A 24,088-nucleotide genomic window follows, 5' to 3' on the forward strand; every position below is an offset into this window, starting at 1 on the left:
ATGATCAACATATAAATCGCTGAGTCGCATTTAAAGATGTGTTATTTAAAATATGTAGGAAGAAGAAAAATGTTATGCAATACATTTGTTAAAAACATGGGGGAAATTTTCAAACGTGTGAAATATTTGCTTACGATTTTTTACCGTCGATCTGGATCACTTTACACTTGCAAAATTTCATCGGATGAATCCTCGGTATTTCAAAAAGGTATATTTTGTACAAAAAAAAAATAAAAATTTATCGCGAGGTATTGACGGATAAAAACAAATGCAATAATTTCGGTTTTTTGTATATATTTTGCAACATGAATGGAATGTGAAAAAAAAAAAAAAAAAAAAAAAAACGACGACTCCTGCCAAAATAAAAACGGCATATTTTGGAATAAAATGATTCTCGTAAAAATTCAATCGGACGAACGGTGCTCCGATATTTTAACAAGGGGCTGATTATCTACCCTTCAAAAGTGATTCACTTATTTGCCAATTCTTTGCTGCTGTTTGTCATTAAATTTTTGTGCAAATTCTACAGATTGTGAAGCAGAAACGATCGACGTGAATCGTGACTACTTTTTCCAAATCTGGAAGACCAAGAGTATGTCAGAGAATGATTGGAATGTGGTTATTTGTACGTCTTCTGGCTTGTTAGAAAATCAGTTGCACAGCTGGTCGTCTTAATTAAAAGGAAAAAAAAAAATTGTACGACTCAATTATTTCACATTTCTCTGCGTAATAAAGATACGAACATTTTTCATGCAAAAACTGGATTGTGTGCCTGAACCGCAAGTTACCGTAAACAAAATACTTTATCATTTTAGCCAAACTATGCAAACTTTTCCGGCGTTTGAAATTATTCCAAGAACAATTCTAAACGTTCCGAATCTTAATAATCACATTAGTTAATATTCAGCTATTTGTTTGCTCAATTGATAAAAATACCCACCATCCCCATTATTCAAACTGACCAACCAAACTCATTTCAAACCTTTCCGTTCGATCGTTTATTTAATATAGAAAGAAACAGGATGAGTTTGCTCGGTCGGTAAAAGTAGGGCTACTAAATGACCTTAACAATTCGAATAGAGTGACAAGTTCCAGTGTCGATTCGTGCTTTCCGAAGAATTATTCAAGTTTACAGCGACATGTGGCAAAAGAAAATTAACCCAAACATGGAACATCAATGACTTGTGTAAGATTAGAGTATGCCAAAAATGGGCGAGTCCACTAATTTTTCAACCTCTGACTCGATGGTTTTACCGCACAGTTGAATTCCTTCCTGTCTTTTCTGTCGAACCTCACTTTCTGTTATCATTCGGCGAATCTTTCGGTTCGGTAAAACAGACTGGAAAAAAAAAATTCGACCAACTTTCACGTCGAGGGAGAAAATAAAAAATAAAATAAAATAAAATAAAATAAAAAAAAAACGAAGAAAAGGAATAAAAACTAAAAATGGGAAAAACCCGGTGAACGAGACTTCGGTTCGGGGTCATTTACCCCCGTGAATCGAGACAAGCTGCAGCCTGAGGAATGGCGGATAAGGTAGGTGGATAAGTAGTAGACTGATTGTGAATAGAGCGACAAGTTGTAATATCCATCAGAGTCAGAGACGGCCACACAGCGACCTCGGAAACCGGACTAGAGCTTGATGAAGCGCGACGAACTAACGTATGACTTATATATACACACGTCCGCATACGTATAAACACATACATGTATACACATACACATATAACGTAAAAGAATGAAGCTAAGAGCCTAATTCCAACAATGTTGAAACAGTTTTTCGACGATACCTGTTTTACTCAATTTTTCTAGTTACTGTAACAAATGAAATTTTTCCCAGTGCGATTTTTTTCCGCAAAGTCTGGCCAGATTTTAAGATACACTTAGTTACAACCAGATGAATAGTTTTGAATATAGAAGAATATTTTTAAGCCAAGTCGGATGACACGGTTATGCAAACGCTGACTAAACTCTCAGAGATGGAGAAAAGTTACGCGCAAGAGTTTTCAAGATCACAATGATCTCTGCAAAAAAGTCCCAGGGAGCGTATGGCTCTGTGTTTAATAGTTTGGAATCGAGAAGCATTTGAAATTATAAAACGGGCTGGTGGTTCAATCGTGAGAATGATAAGAAAAACAAACTATTGAGCGGATGTGAAAATTACAATGGAACACCAAAGATTGATACGTTTGATCGTTGATCGATATCGAAATCGCGACTTGGCACATGTTCACCGGTGTGTTGATTTTTCAAACTTTTCATACGGCTGATAGATTTTCACTGGGGAAAATCTCGACATTATGGAAATAAAAAAACATTCGTCAGAAATAATATGAAAATTTTCACACAGGTTCACGGTTAAATGTCGCAATACGTGCAATTGTAAAAACAAACTGACGCACAACGTACAAAACCCGATAAGAGAAACGTCAAAATTTTCTTTGACAAAGCTCAAATAATTTCTAATAATTAACCAAAAACTTGTTACGACTTGTTGTCGGCGAGGACGAGGTACATCGCATTCTTTTACAGTTCAACAAAATCGCTTGCGTAATTTGTCACCTCGTTCGTTTCTCGTAATCGCATTATCCGTGCGTAATTCGGTTGACGGAGAATCTACTATACGTTAAATATCGTTCTGCAATGCTTCGCGAAGGTCCTGAGCTCATCTATGTCAGATATTACACATTGGTAGTCGACGACGAATATTCCTTCAAGCAAAACCTGATAAGTTATAATAAGCTTTATACGACAGTTACACATTGCTTAAGTTTAAGCAAATATTTGATGTGAGCAAACGATTTCAAGGGAACAGAATCACCTGTAACGACACTTCACTCGTTGCCTAATCGAGAGCTTGACTAAATATCATACCCGGTTACATGTCTAAGTATCTGATTGTAAGTTTGCCAATTCGTTAATTCCACGATTCTCGATTCAATCGCTGTATTATCCCCACGATGGGGGTTTTCAAAAAACAAAATCAATCGGTAACGATTAGTCAAAATGGCGACAATTTTGCTGAAATAAAATTCTCTGGCCTTTCCCGTCAACGCAAAAAAAATAAAAAAATATCAGAATTCCCTGAAGTTTTCCCACGAAACTTAGATAATGTTGGGCAGCTTTTGTTATCAAAAGCTTCAGAAGTTGTATACAAATTTGGAACTAAGAAATAACCATTGTTGCTTCGTTTCGCATAAATAATTAAAAATTGAACAATACCATTTTCTAAAGTTTAAAGCTTACCCGAATTTACGAAGCTTGGCTGAAGTTTGAAGACGATTTTTAAACAAATTACGTTTTTTCTCTGTCGTTCATTATAGTTCCCTGAAATATCCCTGAATTTTCGAACTTTGAACCGCAGCTTCGCTGCCCCGGTGAGAAAATTAATTAAATTCGTTATAATTTCGTATTCGACGTTGAAAAGTTTCACATTCAAAACGGCGTAGCGAATAGAAGGCGAAGAAACTGATTTAGTTTTCAAAGGTTCTACACTGAAAGTTTCATCAAGATTGCTGATTTCAAATCCAATAACGAAGTTTTTATTTCATCACTTTGAAATAAGCGACACGAAAATTCTACATTGGCGTATTTCGACAAAAATCCGAACAATTTATCGTCTACAACGCGATGAGTAACGAAAAAAAAACACCTGTATTGGCGGCAAGTTTTATCGCCAAAAACAAAAATTACGCGACAGTGACGTAGGGCTACAACTTTTCGCGCGAAATTCAAATACATTATGAAACTCAATTGTTTCGAATCCCTCGTGAAAAAACGAATATGCCAAATCCATGAAACAGCAGCTGTTTACTCGTGCAAAAATTTGACATTTTATTTCCGTTGTCACAGATTATTTTTGTTGCGTGTCGGGTAATTGAATCCCAAATTCTTTCAAAATGTGTTACTTTCCTCAAAAGTCTCGCACCGTGTGAGAATGCAATATTAATCGACAACGAAACTGTAGAAGAAGTTGAGGAAAACACCAAAACATGTATTTATATTTAAAAAAAAAAAAGGAAAAAAAAAACCACGAAACGGTGTCAGTTTGAAATTTCCGAACTGTGCAGGAAACAGGAAGAAACTGTATCGTTTCCGTAATTAGCTTCGGACGCCGGCAATTAGGTAAAACCGCAGTGCACGTGGTCTGTGGCTTACAATATTCGAGATAACAAATGAGAATTCATGTTTTTAACTATTGAAGATAGAAATTCCTCGTAGCTTGCGGTTTGACGGTTTAGATATGATTACACAAACTTCGAGGAAAAAATTGGCACTATGTGTTGCTACCGGTTCGTCAGTTTTTCAAAATCACCAAATGTTGTAATAACTGTCGATTGACAAAAAAAAGTTTTCTCGTATCGTAGTACACGTTTAAAGAAAGGCTTGAACGGATTGTTTCAGATTTTTATTCCAAGCCATGCTGCGCGAATTAAAAGAAACAACGCGAAGTGGAAACGTTTGATTTTCTATTCGACAAAATGCACAAAGTTCCGGATCGAATACCCGATGTAAAAAAGCTCATCGGGCATTCACGTTCAAGATTAAATTTTACGTTAATTACCGAGAATAAAAGTAATTAAAAATTACTTCTGTAAATAATCATCTACTTAAAATAAACATCACATTAGATGATATAGATATAGGCTATGTAAGTTTTTCGTTTCACTCTTACCACATAATTAGATAGATTTACATAAAGTGCGTAAAACGAATAAAATGTTCACGAACACGTGAAACAAAATGATTAAGATAATATTTCGTGGCTTGGCTGCAGAGTAGAAGAAGAAACGTATAAAATAATTTTTCCAAGTTCTCAACTAAGAGATAATTCATTCAGGTGGAATAATTGAAGAAAAAAAAAACAAATCATTTATATTATTTTCAATACAATTGGAAAAAATCATCGGGTTCAGCTACGCTGGATAATTTAGCATTGACAATCGATGTCCCTGCACTTGGAGCCGACTTGTTCGCTTTTTTTTTTTTTTATTTTTTAATTTTTTTTTTTTTTTGTAAACCGCTCGCGTGCAAACCTCAAGTTGGATAAATTTTTGCCGCGGTATATATTATACGTTTTCGCGTTTAAATGAGGGCACCCAGGGTGACACGTGTTTACTACACAAGGTCAGTAGCGTGTATAATCACTGAGCAAAGTCACGAGCCTCGTGTTATTACGTAGTTGCAAACTATACTATCTAAGCCTCGTTACTTACGATTTGATGAATGCTTTTTAGAGGTTTGATTATTGATAGAATAATCGCGCAAATAAATTGAATATCAAATACGGACTCGAAATATTCACTCTCTAAATTACACAGAGTTGGAATAATTTTAAATCATTTAAAATAATTACTGATATTATCGTGTCCGGAAATACAATTCAACAATGCGATTGAATTACGTGAACAATCGACAACGTTGGATTTAATATTCAAGTCAGGACTGAATTTCATTTGTAATACAATGATTTCAACTCTGTGACAAGTCAACTCGAAAGTTAGTTTATACGGAAATCGAACGGTTGAATTTATACAGAGTCGAATGGTAGATTGGCGTAGCCAGCTTGACGGAGATCAGAAGTTACATGCTCCGGAAAGTTTATTTGACTGTTGTGTATTTTGAAAAAGTTTCAATCTGTCTATTAAATAATCAAAAAAAAAAAAAAAAAACATTGTATCGAATAAAAGAATAGAATTTGAATTGACTAGATAAATATGGGTACATAACTATAATTGTGTCAGCATAGCTTTGGGATGATAATTTTTACAATGCTAATTGAAATAAGAAAATTGTTTTGAATTAATTTAAGCACGTAGCTACGACGCGAAGCTAGGTGTAATTGCGCAGTGTTTTGTTAATCAATCGAATGAAATAACCGAAATAATATGAAAATGTTTAGGAAAAAGGATGTAAAATTGAGGCAAGTGGATAAAGAGAAGGTGGGATAAGGTATGTAAAAAAAAAAAAAAGAAAAAAAAGGTATAAAGAAAAGACAAAGTGGTAACAGGTTAATTCGTATCACGTGCACCGCGGTCTCCGAGAACGTTGAACTACTTCGAATTCAAGGTTCCGCAAGCCGCGAGCAACAGGCATGGCGACTAGAAGGGTCAATGGTACTATAAACTATCAACAAACCACGGCATGCGGCATGCAGAGAGGCATTCATTTGTTTCGCGATCATAATTACGCAATCGCGAAACGCGCCGGGCTGCGTCGTATTTACAGTGGGCTAATCGATAGATGGCTTGCCTTCCTCTTACGTTCGCCTACAAGGCATGTGCGCAAATTCTCTCATGCGGACTTGGGATCGGTGATTCGGAGATCGCTGATTTGTCGGACAAGAAGTCCGTTGCGTTGGCAATGCCGTGGAGAAACAGCCCGCAGCGCCACCAACGGTCGGCGGCGGAACTTATCTTTGTAAACATAACTCACGGAGAGAGAAATTTTCAGTTCCGGTTACCGCTCGTTGTCAGTCTTTGACTGTTTTCATTTCTTATCACAATCGAAAAATATGGTTCTAGGTAGAAAATGAAAATTAGTCTGGTATCCGTTACTATTCTTTCTCATTACGATAGTTGTTGCTATATTTTCTTGCAACTGTTGCGAAAATTTAATGCTTGTGCAACGATAAATTGACGTTAAAGCCTTGTTTGACTAAAAAAGTAGAGTAAACCGAACAAATTGATTTTGCGATGCAATTACCATAAAAGGATCGACGATAGCGCAAAATGGTTACGCGTACCTCGTTTTTCGTAATTCCAACGATATTCAAACAGTTTTCTTTTTTAACGATACCTGTTTTACTGATTTTTTCTCAGTGATTAACCCACGAATGTCGAATCTAACATAAAGATACCAAATTCTGTGTGAACGTAACGTAACCTATGACCGTCGAATGTAACCTAAAAGAAACAAAATTCTTTACGAACATAACGTAACCCATGATCCTCGAATCTAACGTAAAAATAGAAAAATTACAAAACAGACTCGACGTTTGTAAACACAACTTAACCCGTAACCGTCGAATCTAACCTGAAGATACCAAATTACGTGTGAACACAATGTTACCTGTGACCCTCAAATCTAACCTAAAAATATAAAATCCTTTGTGAATATAACGTAATTCATGACCGTAAAATCTAACCTAAAAATACAAAACTCCTTGTAAACATAACCTAACCCATGACCCTCGAGTCTAACCTAAAAAAAAAAAAAAAAAAAACTACAGAACATGCTCCATCTTTGGAAACGTAATGTAATCCATGAATCTAACCTAAAAATACAAAATTCTTTGTAAACATAACGTAATTCATGATCATCGAATCTAACCTAAAAATACAAAATCCTTTGTAAACGTAACATAAACTGCGACTGTTGAAAAGTTATGTTTACAAAGATTGATTGTGAGCATCTTTCTCGGCCGGCGAGCAGTGACGCTGCGGACAATTTCTCCACGGCATTGCCAACCTAACCGACTTGTTCAAGAAGAATTAGCTGTCTCTCCCGCTTAGCTAAATACCCCGGAAGTACTTCCTTTTCACCACGCAAAGTGATAAAGAAAACAACGAGAATCCGAATTCGATTATATCCTGCACGGATTTCGAAGACTGTACTTTATTTTCCTAGCCGTTACTAAGCCGATTCTATTTATTAAACGCAGGCATAATAGATCAAAGATTCTCTAAAAAATTGGATTAATCGACAAAGTATAGGTACGATTATTCTATTTGGCACGAAATGCGCCACGTGCCGTTGATGTTACGTGCGTTTCAAATTGTCATTTTATTTCGCATCGTCTTGAATATCGTGCCTTCGCAAAAGATATCGGAATCCGCACGAGCGCAACGCAGCAAGCACTAAACGTCGATGTGCACATTTCTTTTATGCTCGGCGAAAATTTTTCATAATTCCGGAAGTACAGGCTCGAGTTCCGTGTGTTTATGAGGCTTATAAAAATATCCGAGTTCCATAGGCGTGCGAATGAACCTTCGATACTTAAATAAGAAATCCGAAAATAACATTATTAACTCCAAGTTACGACACGTTTATATTTTTTTGCCGATTGACGTATCAACTTTCATTTCCAATGAATTTACCAGCTGACGCAGATTCACGTGCAATTCAAAATCCAGTCGTTTTTTCCACTCCTATACTTCGTTCATTTCGCATGATAAAATTTTATCGATATGCACACGGAAGACTAAATTTCTGTTTTTCAACATGGACTAGCTATTTAACGAATTTTATACCTCGTTTTATCGTTCTTTGTTTCAAAACAATTGTCTCATTTTTTTTATCCGAATATCGTAATTTGGAATTTGGAATTTCTGCACGATTTACAGATTTTGAGCTTAATCGATCAGAGTTTTTATTTCCTTGTATTTCTTTTAGAATTTTTCCAAATTAGTGGAATGATGTTTTTCGGCTGGAACAAAATCTAAACGCCACTTTTCACAGTGAACGAAAAATTCTCCCGAAGTAAAAGAATTCCAATCAAAGTCCAACAGTTGCCTCACAGGATGTATCTCTTTCCAATTCGAATATAACAAGTATAAAAACGCACTTATTCCAATTTCTGATTAAAAATTCAAAGATTGCCTTCAAACATGTCAAACGGCTATTTTTTACGTTGGAACAACCAGAAACCAGTTACTGGCAGCGTACTGAAGCAGACTGTAAAATCGACGAATAAAAGTGTGTCATTATTAACATGAAAATGAAACCAGTCCAACTATCAAACACCTTAATTAACGATGAAATTGGAAAATTGATTAAAAAAAGTTGAAACGATTACGCTTTGTTCCGTGGGAAATAATTCCCCTTAGACTTGATCTAAAAATTCTATAATTCAGGAAAATTTTTATATATATATATATATATATATATATATAACGGAACGCGTAACATTGAAGATAAGCAGAACCGCCAAGTTCGAAGGTGAGCGACCGATTGATTGAAGAAATGTTTCCATCCAATAAATATTTGCTAATTGCGTTATATATATAAACATGCATAAAAGTGTACAATTATACTCGTGTAGGTATAAACAACGCATTGGCAAGACCGACACGTAGAACCAGCCGAGGACGAGAGTACATTCACACTCTGGCTGTGGAATGTTGCTGAATACGCTGCCATTGCATCATGCGCATTACGTGCGATGACCAAGTTCACCACACAGAGGCATACCTACGTTATTACGAGAGAGTGAAGTTGGTAAAGTTGACGTCACCATTCGTTTTTAGGAAATATCGTTGGGTAATCTATTTTTAAAAATCGTACCGTATGATATTCACATTTTGGAAATTAAACTCCGTTTTGTTCCTTAAAATTTGTTCTAAATTTTAAAAACAATAATTTTAGTTTCGATGTTTCGTTACGTTAACGTTACTAGCTTCAATCTGGTGATATTGTACGATACGGTTGTAGAAAAGTTGGTGATAAAATGGAGGAATTTCTTTCGCAGCAAATAGATTCGATTAATGAAACTACGATGAGAATCTTTTGTCTCTAATGCTGTTATTCATAAAATTATTTCTATTATTATCGGTTTGATGTAATAAAAACTCTGTACGGTATAAGGTGCTTTGAATTTTATTTAATCGCTATCGAGGTCAGAAGATATATTTAGATTTTCACATTTCGACAATCGCTATGAATAAAAAAAGCCAAAAAAAAAAAAAAAAAATTTTTCGACGTTCGCTATAAAATAATAACAATATTCTATCATCGAAAAATCTACTTGACAGGAAATTTTTATTGAAATTGTAAAATTGACTCGTTTATTTGAAGAAAGAAATGAATATAATACAATTGTAAAAAAAATATCAATTAACAAACAGTAAATTATAATACTCCATGTTTTTTTTCCGGTAGAAGCGTACGTTAAAAAATAGGATATGCCAACTCTTCTCATGCCTATCATTTATTCCGTAACGTCTTGAATGTCAGATGTTTTTAACGACCCGTTTCCGAAATCACCGTGGGAGATTGTCGGGACTGAGAGAGACGTACGGAAAGACGAACCGACAATCTTTCTACAAACCTGTTTTCCGAATGAAGCTGAAACTAGCAGCCCGAGTTAGCAGCAGCCGGACGTGTTGTACTTTTTGGAAATAGAATAATGCAGTTCAATTCAGTCTTGTTCTCGTAATTCTTATAAAAGTTTTTCGACAAAATAATCAGGAGTTTACGGTATTTCAAAAAATTTTCATTTTGGGACTTCCTCATTTAAATGAACATCAGTCCCGTGTTTTCCGTACAAAAGAGGCCTGAAAACGTGAAGATTCGTTCCAATGAACGCCGGTTACTTTCACCGTAAACAAATACTTTTAAAGTTCAGTTAAAATAAAAATGAAAAGTAAAAACAAAAAATATACTCTCCATTCGTGCCGTGAAATTAATTTTCTGTTATAAACTCGTAATTTCTCGAGCGTATAAAAATTTGACAATTAAGATAACTTTTCGATAACGGATAAATGACAATTTTGACAAAAAATTTTCAACTCGTTGAAATTAATATATATTATATTAATATAATATTTAATTATAACATATAATAATATATTATAATTAAAAATATAATAAGCAAGACGAAATAGAAATTTACAAACGATGTGTTTCTTTTTAATCGAAAAATTGATGGCGGCAATTTTTCCATCTCCGGTGTAAATATCGTACCGATTTTCAGAGTTAGTTTTGAAAAGGCGAATTTCATTCATTCGTCGATTTGTACGCGCGTAAATGAATTACGACGAATGTGAGAGCCAAAGCGGCAAGTCTCTCAATGGCTAACAAGCACGTGGAGATACTACAATAATATTATGTTATATACTCGGTCTAGTATCCGTCGTAAGCATTTAACTTCCTGCCCAAGCAGAGGATGCTAAAAGTGCGATTAACCTACAACGAAGTGGCGACGCGACGCGATAACAAGAGACGGATATTCCTCGTGGTCGTAAACCGCTAACTTCGGGGTACTTGAATTACGATATATAAGCAATACAGCTATTATAAATAAATAACCATATATATATAAAATCGAATTTTAATGGTCTTATCCCCCAAATTGGCTCGTAATAATTCAAAAAAATATGTGATGACTGGATCAATTTTAACTTCTATATTTATAAACCAGAAGTTCTGTTCTATTATTATATAATAATAATAAAATATGTGATGACTGGATCAATTTTAACTTCTATATTTATAAACCAGAAGTTCTGTTCTATTATTATATAATAATAATAAAATGTGTGAAGACTTGACCGATTTTAACTTCTATACTTAGACCTCTGAAAGATACTTTTCGACTTTTTTTTACATTTTCAACGATTTCTGAGAATTTACCATCTTCAGCGAAAAGTTTCCTATTTTTTGTAACCTCTGCCATTTTATTCCTCCTATTTTTAACCCTCAAAACGACGTTCTTTGACTTTTTTGTTGCTTTTTTCCGCGTTTTTTCGCAACATACAGAGCATACCGACTATATGTATATATATATATATATGTATGTATGCATGTGTAATATCGTATGAAAATGTTTACTGGTAGGTATTATCAGGGTGCGACGGTTAACCGCGAAATTTATTCTTGCGTTTGTTTTCCTCCTTGGTTTCTTTAAAATAGTAAATATACATAGACAAAGAATGAATATTTGCAGAAATTTGTCTGCACAAGTAGTTTGAACAATGTTGAATCCATAAGGCAATGAATAAATTGAAGAATAAATAGTATCGAGGAAAAAAAAAAAAAAAACAATACGAGTGGAAAATTGACGAAAACAACTTTGAATATTCACCGTAGGAAATGAATGGCGACAAGTTTATTACACATGTATTCATCCTGCGTGAAGTGAATACAACAAGATAGGCGTATATTTTCGAATTAATACACGGTGTATTATGACAGAATTTAATGAGATTTTAGATTTGTTTGAGAATTTTTTTGGTTTTTTATACGAAAGTACGTGTCAAAAATATTACAGACCGGTTTCTTCAATCGCAGACAATTTAGAAAAATCTAGTAAACTATGACAGGATTTTTTATCACTTGTCGAAATATCTTTTCTTGTCTTTAGCCTGTAGCCTTGTGAGTGGAACTTGCATTACAGCAAAAGATCCACAATTTGCGTATAATATATACAATGTATGTTGAGAAAATGAATTAAAAAAATCCAAATCAAATATAAAATTACAATTTCCTATCTTGATCGATACCTTGCAGAATGCTCCATACATACGTAAATACGTGGGATTTCATTGATATTACCGACACGACTTATGAATCATATTTCTGGCAAGTTTATATATATATATATATAAATGCAACAATTTCTCAGAAGAAGGTAAAATTTTTCCTCGTTCAAATTTTTTCAAAATAACGTATATTTATCCTTGCACGTTGATTAATAACAGGAAATTTTTATCTGTAAATCTTACCGGCTAGATTCGAAATTCGTTCGGTCATCACTGAAAGCAAGACTACTTTTCATTGATGATAAAAAATTCTATATTTGACATCGTAACGTAAATATAAATAACGATCGATATCGATAAATTATTGCCGGCAGTGATCCAATTTATATAATTTACTCGTTGTTGGTCTTATGAAAGGTTGTGTAATTGGAAAAATTGATTGTTATCAAAAAAAAAAAAAAAAAAAAACATCTCATCTTAAGATAAGTTAAAATTCAATGAAAATATGTATTGAAAAATTTATTTCGCGGAGCATGGGAAACGAATCTCGCTTTCAGGATCAAAATCAAATCTTTTGCAGGGTTTCGTGGTTAACAAAAATAAACAAACAGTACGATATTCGCTTTACAGATCAAAGTTTTTTTTTATGAGAAATCCTGCATTTTTTTTTCATCCAAATTTTCCACCGTCGATAAATCTGCCAAGAATTCGAACAGAGGATGAATTAAAGAAAAAAGTGGCAAATTCGCGTAACGAATTTGATTAGCATCCGCTGTATAATAGAACGAAATCCCTTCTTTGGTATCGTCGTCGGCAAGTCGAGCGGTGACAACGGGTGGAATTTCCCACGCACACTTTTACTATAGATTTAAATAAAGCTGGATCGGCATTCAAGCACGGAAATGGGATGTTTATAGTCGTGAAAAATAAAGTATAAACGAACATCTCTGCGATAAACCGAGTGGTAGGTAAGTGGGAGTGCGTTACAACGAGATTCTACGACTGTAATGGTTCGCGACCCTGAAACATTATTATTTCTATGATATATATTAATAGCAGATGATTTTTTTTTTTTATTTTATTTTAACCACGCGCACTTTTATCGCACGCGTATGCGTGACGACTATTATTGTATACACGTGCATGCGTGTACAAGTATTCGTACGTATCCGTAGGCATATCGCAAGGTCGCGCACGAGTGATCAAAATTATCGGACGAGCAAACGTTAGGTATATTAGTTATCGTCGCTTGAATAAATTTTGTTACAAATTAAACAGCTGTTCAGAGCGAAACTAATACCGCGAAAAGTGGCAAACTTTCGACCAATTTGAAAGTATTTTCTCTCTTCTCGCGATCGTTCGTCGATCAGGCACTTTTCGTAAAATTACCTTGTCGAAATTTGAACCGAAAGATGAAAGATTGGTATGAAAAAATTTTTAAATCGATCGATTCGCCGCGACTGTATGAAACTTTTTAGAATTCATTTTTTTAATTTTATGTATCCTTATATTTTCTCAAATATCAGCAGCACGCTTCTATTATATCCTGAGGTGCGGAAATTTTATTGAGAAAATAAACGGATGAGACGTTTTAACCGACGTTTTCTTTCCGTTATCTTGAACGCGCGAATTTTTGTTTAAGGAAATATTTTAGTCTGAAAATTCGGAAAAATCGATTTTCATTTTGTGGCATGTTATTATGGCTAAATCTTTTGAGAATATTTTGGCCCGGAGCCGATGTGAAATTTCCAAAAATTGAGGAAGTTACGAGCACTTGAGTGAAAGAATCAGCCTATGAGGAATTCGCGAATGCGGCAGTGAGTCTCCTACATGACTCAGGAATTGCCAATTAAGGGTAAGAGAAATGTAATTTAATACAGAAATCAACGTCAGAACCGAAGCCAAAGCTTTAAAAACGCGTTCATCACCAAACTACGATTTTTTATCCGGTTGACCTAAAATCTTGAATTTCATCCAACCGACTGAGTTCAAATTTGGTACGGATCTTCGGTATTATACATCCCTCTATAGATCCTACCACGAACATTCCGAAATCATTATTGATCTGTTTTAAAGAAAATTGAAATCGTCGAAAGAAACGGGGAAAAAAATTAATTTTGCCTTAAAAGAGTTGCCATTTTCGTAATTTTTTTTTTTTTTTTTTACTTTTTGGTACAGGCTATAGCGAAATATTTCTTTTTTTAAACATTTTTCGTACCTTTTTCTTTTACATTGCGTATAAAAAAAAAACGCCCGAAGTCGATTCCTGTAGACTAGAATGTACAGGTATTTCTAATCGGACAAATTCTCAATATATATTTTATTGTAGGAGTAATAATGTGATAAAAAAAAAAAATTGTAACCACAAGGTTTTAGTGGGCATTGATGCTACTGTCAGAAATAATTCACATCATCATATTTAGAGGAAGTGGAATTTATCTAGTTTGCTTGGTATGATAATGGAAATATTGGCACTGACGCCCACTGAAACTTCGCGGTTAAAGATTTTTTTTTTAAACATTATTACTCTTACAATAAAATGTATAATGAAAATTTGTCCGAAGCACTTTTATTTAAATATGGAGAAATTTGAGGGGTGGGACAGTCGAAATTTATAGACCACTTTTTTAAGGACCACCCTAACATAGATTTACGTATATTTGTTATTTTTTATTTTTTACTTTTCCGGCAGCTAAGAATAATGTAACAATTTGTTAAATACCCAATGCGCGACTATGTCGTCAATAAAAAAAAAAAAAAAAATTATTTAAAACTATCGCTTTTTGTCTAACCAACCTACATAACAATAAATGAATAAACATCATTCGATACGTGCGACGAGTGGAACGTGACGATTTTCACAATGTAGAAGCTAGTTTGTTTTTTTTTACGACAGTTTGATTTTTTTCTTATAATTTATTCTATTTATTTGTTGTGTTTTTTTTTCGTCAAAAGTCGGAAACAGAGGGCTTGATATACATCTTTATTTGCGACTCGGCCGTTTGTCCTCGTGGACCAGTCGTCGGATAGTCCGGCCATCGAGCCATTCAGCCGACATGTTTATGGCGTTTATACGTAAGAGCCGCCACGGGGATTTCGTATATTTGTGCGCTGTGCCGATGGAGGCGTTGTGGGAGACACGAGTGGGCGGGAATGTCGAGGTCTAATTGAAACAGGGTTGTAAAACGATATCGGGTGCAAGATTTTACGTATTCGTCACAGATACCGCGACATCTGGTTTGATCGTTGATTGGGAGAAAATGACGGATTTCTCGCAATGTGTTTAAAAAAAAATTACAGCCAATTTCAACGCTAAATGGATGGTCAAACTCTGTGAAAAATGTAATATAATATGTTGGGGTGATTCGTCGGAATAAAAAAAAAAAAAATTATAATTTGGTTTTCCCTGCTGCTTCCTCATAAAACTTTTGTTTATAATGAAAAACAAATTCTTAAAGGTGTCCCGCTTTCGAGTTTTCGTTTTTAAATTGAAATAATACGTAGAAAAAAACAAAAAAAAAACGCATGCTTCAACTTATCGTCGATTTCGCGTGTAAATGTATAAACGAAAATGAAAAATATCAGGAGAACTTTTTGGGGGCAACAATATTTAGCACAAAAAAAGGTCTCCGGATATTTTGTTCGATTTTGCATATTTTGAGAGTTATTGTGACTTGAAACTGAAATAATTGTGCAATTTTAAAAAAACAATCCTATCAAGTCCAGTGAAAATAAAAATTTTCATCACTTTCCATTTTCTTTTATATTTTCACGCGTAATCGACGGTGAGTTAAGACGAGCATATTTTTATTTGTTTATTTATTTCTTTTCTCCGTGTTATTTCAACGTGAAAACGAAAACTCGAAAACGGGACCCCTAAATCTGATCCGATCCAACTGAATTTTTTCAGGGGATTTCGTTCTTCGTTACAAACAACAGTTTTACGAGAAATCAACACCGAAGAAAGCGAATAACGTTTTTTTTTTTTTTTTTTTTTTTTTTAAAACAATGCACGCGACAAAATTAAAAACGAAGTAACGTCGTCCGGAAAAAAACCTACAAATTCGATAAAAATACATCTGTCGTTCGATATTCCGACGACCCTCGAATAATCGTCGCGTGTATAAAAACCGCGAGAAAGAAACACAAGACAAACAAAAAAAAAAAAAAACTCGCGACGTTTGGTCTACGGAGGTGCGAATCGACTTAACTTACATACGAGACGACGCGAGATACGAATTCGAAGAAGAAAAATCGCGTAAGAGACGAAGGCCAAGTTGGCACGGAACGCCCTATAGGGAAGCACCGTAGTGTTGTACGTTAAACGCGCGTAAACCGATACGCGTACCACGTTGCTGTCTCGACAGCTTTTAAAACCATGATAGCACGAGCAACCACCACCACCACCACCACCACCACCACCTCTACTATACGCAACACACGTGCCGATGAGAAAATCAGTGTCGCGCAATATAACCGTGACCTTGAAGACGTTGGGTATACGTGTGTGTGTGTGTGTGTGTGTGTGTGTGTGTGTGTGTGTGTCTATATACCCAATGCCAATAACCTGTACAACGAAAGAGGAGGAATTTAAAACGTGCAAAAATTATTTCGTATTCGCGTCGTATTCGTTGTGAATGCGATTTCACAATATCCTGTCTGCCCCCCCCCCTCCCCCCCCCCCCTTCCACCCTTACTTCCTTCCTTCCTTCCTTCCTTTCCGCCCGAGAAAAGTAACTTTCTCTCACCGTGATCGTATGTTACATCACTGTATAATACATAATATTCGATTCGGTGTAAGACGGTTTCATTTCTTTTATATCGCATTATTGTTTCAATTTATTTATTTATTTATTTATTTTTTTTGGTTTTTATTTATTTATTTTTTTTTATTTTTTTTTTTTTATTGTATTAATTATTACCGATTCCTTTGTTCCGAGTATCACCGTTACGTTTATTTTCTCAACATTCGTTGTTGGAGTTTACGAATTTTTTGCAAAGAAAATCCGGTTCTTTTCATTTTCAAACGATTCCGATTAGTAAACAAATAATACATACACCGTACGCATGCGAGCGGGAGTTAATGCAAAATAGTCGGTAACCTAATTCTTTTATCGGTGTCACACGTGGGTATAGTTGTTTTCAAAAACCTAAATATAAAATACTTTAGTGTTATTTCTTTGTTTTTTTTTTCTTTTTCTTTTTTTTCCCCCTATTCTCTACCTTCAAACGCAGTTTTTTTTTGTTTTTTTTTTTTTGTTTCTTTTCCTCCTCCCGAAAGAAAAGGATGAAAAATTTTGTCCCCGTTTCGAGTGTTTGTTGTTTTCTAAACAATTTTTTTCCCTCGCTTCTTCGGTCGTTTGATCGAACGAAAAATTAAGCTTGAAACGCGATACGTGGACGGATAAAGAAATCGACTCGCTCGTTAGTTCTGCGCTAATTAAAGAAGAGGAAAATGAAAAAAAATAAAAAGAAAAGCACGACAACGTAACTTTGCAAAGAAGATTGAAATAATATTTTTACTTTTAATCGAGTCGAGTACCTGCTCCTCCTGTTCCTCATCCTCCTATTAATTGCACAGCGGTGTTTGCTCTGATGAAATGAAAAAATAGAATTCTAAGAAACAATTATGGAAATGAAAAAGGAAAAAAAAATTACAACCAACAACACCACCTTTAAGAGTGATGCCGTAATTATATTTTCCCCGTGTGTATTTCTCTTGTTGTTAGTCAAACAACATGATCGTAGAGAGCGTAATGAAGAGAATAAGGAAAAGTATAAATAAATAACACACGCATATCCAGGAGTGCGGTGGGAAGAAATATTTGCATTAACGTATACTTAAACCTACACCAGCAGAATTAGATTGTTTCTGCTTACCAATTTGTCGTTTAAATGCGTCTGACATTTCACACGGATTCGTAGAAATATCATGCAAGTTTTAATCCCAAGGATCGAACTGTAATATGAATAATAATATGAATAATAACGTCATTCTTGTACAATTTTCGGACTGCATAAATTGTGCGAAGAAATGATTTCAAGTTTGAGATTCGTTGAACGAACAATGGTGAAATCATCTTGTTCGGTACAGTGAAGGTACAAGATTATGGATGACGTCGTCGTTCAGTTCCAGGCACCAAGACCGAATGGGAATGACATTTCTAGAGTCGGTTGTTAGAGATCGTGTAATATGAGTTGGCCGGTTAGCAGCTATGGACGACAGTCAATGACGATAATAAACGGCTCAAGCATCGTACGAAGTCTGGTGGATTTTTACGCAGGAACGTAACGATGGCATGAAAAAGTGAAAAGAAAGAGGGATGGTGGCGAGTAAAAAAAGATAAAAAGATTGTACAAAAATTATTATTTTTTTTTAACCATTGTTTGCCGACGAAATGTTACAAGATGATTGAAAACTAAGGAAACACATCCAATCGTTTCGAGGCTGTGGATTTTTAAACTTAAAAAATACATTTTCACCATCGACCAAACAAAAGCAAAAGTAAGGATGTCGATTAATCGCGTCACATTGTTCAGACCTCGTTTTTTCACTATCAATGCTCAACTGTATTGTTTATTGTTTCTCATCACATTTTGAAATATAAATCCCGAATCATTAGTGCTGAATCACGTCCATTTGTTTATCGATGTAACGTTTTTACTTACATGCAAGTTATTGACACTGAGATTGTTAAAAACAAAAACCGAGATTTCGTTTTAAAAAAAAAAAAAAAAAAAGATGTGGTCCCTTAGTCCGAGACCAATAATAGGAAAGTTGTTTGTCTCAAATACAAGAATATTCTTATCTCTATATTATCTAGGTTAAATAAATAAATAAATTTTGATGAAACTCCAACGGAAATTTCGAATTTTCATAAGAAATACCCATAGAAGTTATTAACGCATTTACCGACGTTTTATGGGGGTGAAATTTTTTCTTGGTTATTTACTTCTCGGAAATGTTCATTCGAACGCTTCACAATTTTCACTGCGTCAAATATGCCAATGGTTCTCCGTACATCGATAATTATAAAAGTAAAAAAAAAACGAAACAACTCTCAGACCATTCAATTAGGACAACGCTACCTCCGTTTTACAGAAACTTCTCATACTGAAACTTTATCAGGGTTGTTCGAAAGTAAGAATCGTATGCAATTTAAAGATCTGCTTTTTCCACGACGGATTATGTATGTATCTCCAAATATCAAAGTCCGAGTATCCAAAACGCGAGAAAGGGCCCAACAGTCCCATTCTATACGCAATTCTGAAGAAAAACCATCCAATTAATTTTCATGTGACGTAGAAATAAAGAAATGGAATGGATTCTACGAAATCGCAACGGTAAATTCGATCCATTGGCTAACAATAAGCGTTAAATAATAATGAATATACATTCGGCAAAATTAAATAGCAAACAAAATTATGATTAAGATAACGCAAGCTGACAAAGTGTACTATATTTCAGCTGCCATAGATAAGTATAAGAAAAAAAGCTACTATCAAAATATAATTCAACCAGAATTAGACGCAGAGTGCTATGACTCACATGATACTCTCTGTCTAATAGCTGGTCTAACGCCCACACACACACACACACACACGTATGAATAACCCAAAATAGTTTACTATTGAGAGCGAATGACGATAGGTATACATGGAATGAATTTCTCCTTCAAGAACAATTTGTTATTCGAGATGTAACGAATTTTTTACTTTCATCCCCTAAATCCGCACCAGCAGAAGTAATTGAATTTTATGTTCATATTTCAGAATGCGTAATTTCTTCTACGGTATTGTATTTTGAAGATCATTTTTTCTGTTCGCTAAGTCACATGTAACTTAAGATTATATCCTAATACGTATACATGGTACCCTGAGTACGCGTTAGTTGATAGATAAAAGTGAAACAAAATTTACGAGAAACATATTTCTAGTGTGTGAAACGTGAAATAATAATAAAAATGTTGCAGAGAATTGAGTCAATAATGTGAATCTTTATGTTAATAGTTAAAAATTAGTCCATCACCTGCAAGGTTGTCTCAAAAAATTCTTTAACTGGCAAAAGATAATCCAAGAGGTTTAAATCTATAGTACTAATTTAAGATAGCGTTAGACAAGAAGCTGTATGTAAAAATCAGCAGAATGGTTCCTCATTTTTATTGATTTATTAGTTTCTTTTCTTTTTTTGTGCACAGATTCGATAAAACGACAAACAGCTCTTAATAATGCGATTGATTAGGTATGAATGAAGGAAATTTAAATTTCCAGCAATCGTTGCGGGAACCAAAGTTCATCGGTACACTTTTGCATTGTAAGATACTTTATGGAATTGAACATGAAAACTTAACGAGTCGCTGGAAGTGATCGGAGGGTTTGAAACTTATCTAATATTAATTAATTAATGCTCTGTACGCACAAGTCTAAATATAGAAAGTCGAGAAGGACTTCCGCAATTGTTACGAATTTATCAATTACTTTCTTATTTACAGCTATACAATTACAATATGCTGTTATTGAAAATCAAACAATCGTCAAAGTTAGTGCAAAATGTTCCTCGAATAGTTAGAATTCTGAGTAAATACCGCACGAAACTAAATTCTTCAGTCACCTTTTGCAGCGAGAAACCTTTCGGTCAACTTCGACTCCCCAAGTCTACTCGGACGTGCGAAAGCAGCTTTCAGCCTAGCTAGCACTTCTCGATCAGAAATTTTTATCTAGAAAACTTTCATATATAAAGTAGTCACGATACTCCGATGCACCATTCAGGAGAATGAAAGAATGTAGATATTTTCATGTAAAAAAGTCGATATCGATGAATTAAAATGTATAAACCGAGCGATGAGAGTTACAAGGATTGCGATGAATCCTTAGCTCCTCCTTTAACATCATTTAACACAGATCAATAGGCACCGGGCACGAAAGTAGATGAGAAAATTCCGTTCTCCACGTGCACGCGAACCTCAACAGAAACTCGAAGCCCTGTCGAAGGCAAATTGGTCGCCACGATACTCCGAAAATCTTGTAAATCGTCAGGCTTGTTTATACTCAGGATCTCGCGAGGACGTACGGAGTTGAAAATCCGGAAAATGAGCCGGAACAACCTGACTTGTCACAAGAACCTAACCTCAATCCTAACCTAAAAGCGCAACGTGGCGCGAGAAGACGAGAGCAAGAATGAACTCACCTGCATGCTGTCAGCGGAAATAATTTCGCCGCAGTATTTCTGGGCGAGTTGAATGGCCAGTTTCGATTTCCCGGTTCCCGTTGCTCCCAAAATCACAAGAATCGGCACGCGCGACGTCATAACGTGCTTTCGATCGCCTTTTCGCGCACCGCCGTCACACCCACACACCGACATGGCGCACAAACACGACGAACAGCGATCAACGCGACTTGAGGCCTGACAGCGAGAGTCGAGGTTCGAGACTATCGACGCGCATGCGCGCCAGATTCGATGCCGACTTCAAAGCGAACGGCGAAGCAGCGCGGACTTGCGACCAACTGGAATTCGACTGAGAGAAATTTCATTTCTCGCAGTGGCTAGAAAAGTTCAGTAAGACAGGTATCGTTAAAAAAACTTTGAATATTGTAGAATATTACGAAAAACGAGATACGCCTAACCATTTTCCGCTATTGCCGATTCTTTTTTGGTAATTGCAACGCAAAATCAGTTTCTGAGGTTTACTCTACTGTTTTGGTTAAATGAGGCTTTAACGTCAATTTATTGCTCCACGAGTATTAAGTTTTCGCTACAGTTACGAGAAAATATAGCGACAGTGATCGTAGTGAGAAAGAATAGTAACGGATACTAGACTTTCCGGTAACAGCTAAAAAACTAATTTTTATTTTCTACCTAGAACTGTATTTTTCGATTGTGGTAAAAGATGAAAATAGTTGAGGACTGAGCGGTAAGCGGAAATAAAAATTTCTCTCTGTGTATAATATGTACGACAGATGCACAGTTTGTCGCAACGTTCGTAAAATTATCTTTTCATTGATTTGACTTTTAACCCTTCGAGTCAGAGCGGTAAATATTCTCACCACCTATTTTACGTCAATTTTTTTCACATTTGTTGGACGACTTTTCAACATACCTCACTGGTAGTGTGCTGATGTTATGTCTTCAAAACTCGGTAGTAATTATTGCGATATATTGGACACTATTATTGCTATAAACAGATTGATTGATAAAAATCGTGAAAATTAAAGGACCGATTCGTTTTGTGAGAACATTAGACCTGTGAGCATTCTATTATACATAAATTGCATGTTTTTACAATTACAGATTCTGGATATTCGACATGGTGGATTCAATATGGCGGATGAAAAATTCTATGGTCTGATCAAATGTAGACAAAAAAGTACGTATAGGGTGTTTCAGAGGTCGCTGATTATGTTTAAATGAATAAATTTCGATTCTATACCGGGGATAGTAACAAAAATCTTCATTTCTTTTTTTCGTTTTTTTTTCTATTAGTCACGTGAAATAAATCTGAATCTGACATATAGAACCCAGCAAAATTTTGAAAATTTGAGATTGCGGATCCGATATCGAGTACAAAAATTTCATAAATTCATTGAATCTGGACGAAAGTCAGCGATTACTGAAATTTTAGGTCGCTAATTACGAATCTGACTGTAGATTTCGCCAATTCGCAACGGAGTCCAACATGGCAGACAAAATTTGTTAAAAAAAACATGCCAACTATTTGGATCCACTATTTTCAATTTTAATAACTAAACTTTGAGTTCGTCACAAGCAACCCAAAAAACTGTAGGGGAACTATATTATTGTGAAAGTTTACTTAGAACAATGTTGTGTGACTCGAAGGGTTAATCTCACCAATTGCTCGATTCGTGACTAAAACCCGATTAGGAGCAAGTTTGGTCGGAAGTTCTTGACCCTTAATTATACACTTAGTTGGTTGAAAATTAGTTCTTGTACGTAGATCAAAGCACTTTTATATCATTTGAAGTCATAACCCGAGTTTAGATGCAATGAATATGGTCACAGCCTGGTATCAAGGTGACCAAAAACGGTGAATCTACGAAAAACAAATACTTTTATTAATGATTTGCGCGCACATTATTACTAGAAAATCTCGAATTTTCCAGTCTCGTTATCAGAGTTCTCTGAATTAAGTTATTAGTAAAGGTTCTTTTCAGAATGAATAGGCCCCATCACCTGAACCAAAAGTTTAAAAGGGAGAAAAAAAAAAAAAAACTTCAAAAAATCACGAGCATAATCTCAATTGTCCCAATGATAGTCACCACGAACAAATAACAGGATAGCTAAGATATCAACAAATTAAAAAACGGTTTTATAATTAGGACGTTCGAGGGGATTAAACGCTGGTATTTCTGATCCTGCAGATACAATGTTTTGGCTTAATTTTTCTCGCTGAACAAATGGGTACACACAAATCGTCTAAAAACCACTTAAGAAAACTCACATCACAGTACAGTTATAACGCGTAAGCGAAATCATTGACGAACATCTGTTAAACCGTACTTACACAAACCTAGGTATATTTATCCACTCCGGGGATGACTGTACTTGTTAACTTTTTTTTTCATACTATCTCAAATGTATTATTATTCTTGACAAGCAACTACAGTTCATCATATCATCTTCTGTCATTGATGTTTCGAACGCTCTCATCTCTTTGAAAGCATTGGCTTCGTCTTCACGCATGCGGCATGGTCAAAACATTTCAATTAATATTAAAACTAAGCGAAGACCTGAGAACTGTAACATTACTTATTCCTATTTGAGAGACTCGTCCTAGAATATAAGCCACGGAATTTTTGGAAACGTATAAAATAGATTTGTGAACAACGGCGAATAGCTGAATACGTGCATTGTTCCATTTACAAAAAACTCT

At 35.1% G+C, this 24,088-nt stretch overlaps 1 protein-coding gene across 3 annotated transcripts in view; it reads right to left on the minus strand.

The window, feature by feature from the left end:
* The window catches only part of LOC124297587 (tRNA dimethylallyltransferase), a 119,962-nt gene extending 98,406 nt beyond the window's left edge, over positions 1-21,556 (minus strand). For all 3 annotated transcript variants that reach the window (XR_006906638.1, XM_046748774.1, XM_046748773.1), the window contains exon 1: positions 21,388-21,556. Coding sequence is in view for 2 of the 3 variants with exons in the window: in XM_046748774.1 (XP_046604730.1) it covers positions 21,388-21,507 (120 nt within the window). In the remaining variant the exon portion in view is untranslated. The remainder of the gene's footprint in view (positions 1-21,387) is intronic.
* Between the last annotated feature and the right edge of the window lie 2,532 nt (positions 21,557-24,088).

Source organism: Neodiprion virginianus, chromosome 2 (assembly GCF_021901495.1).
Source record: "Neodiprion virginianus isolate iyNeoVirg1 chromosome 2, iyNeoVirg1.1, whole genome shotgun sequence".
Classification (NCBI taxonomy): Eukaryota; Metazoa; Arthropoda; class Insecta; order Hymenoptera; family Diprionidae; genus Neodiprion; species Neodiprion virginianus.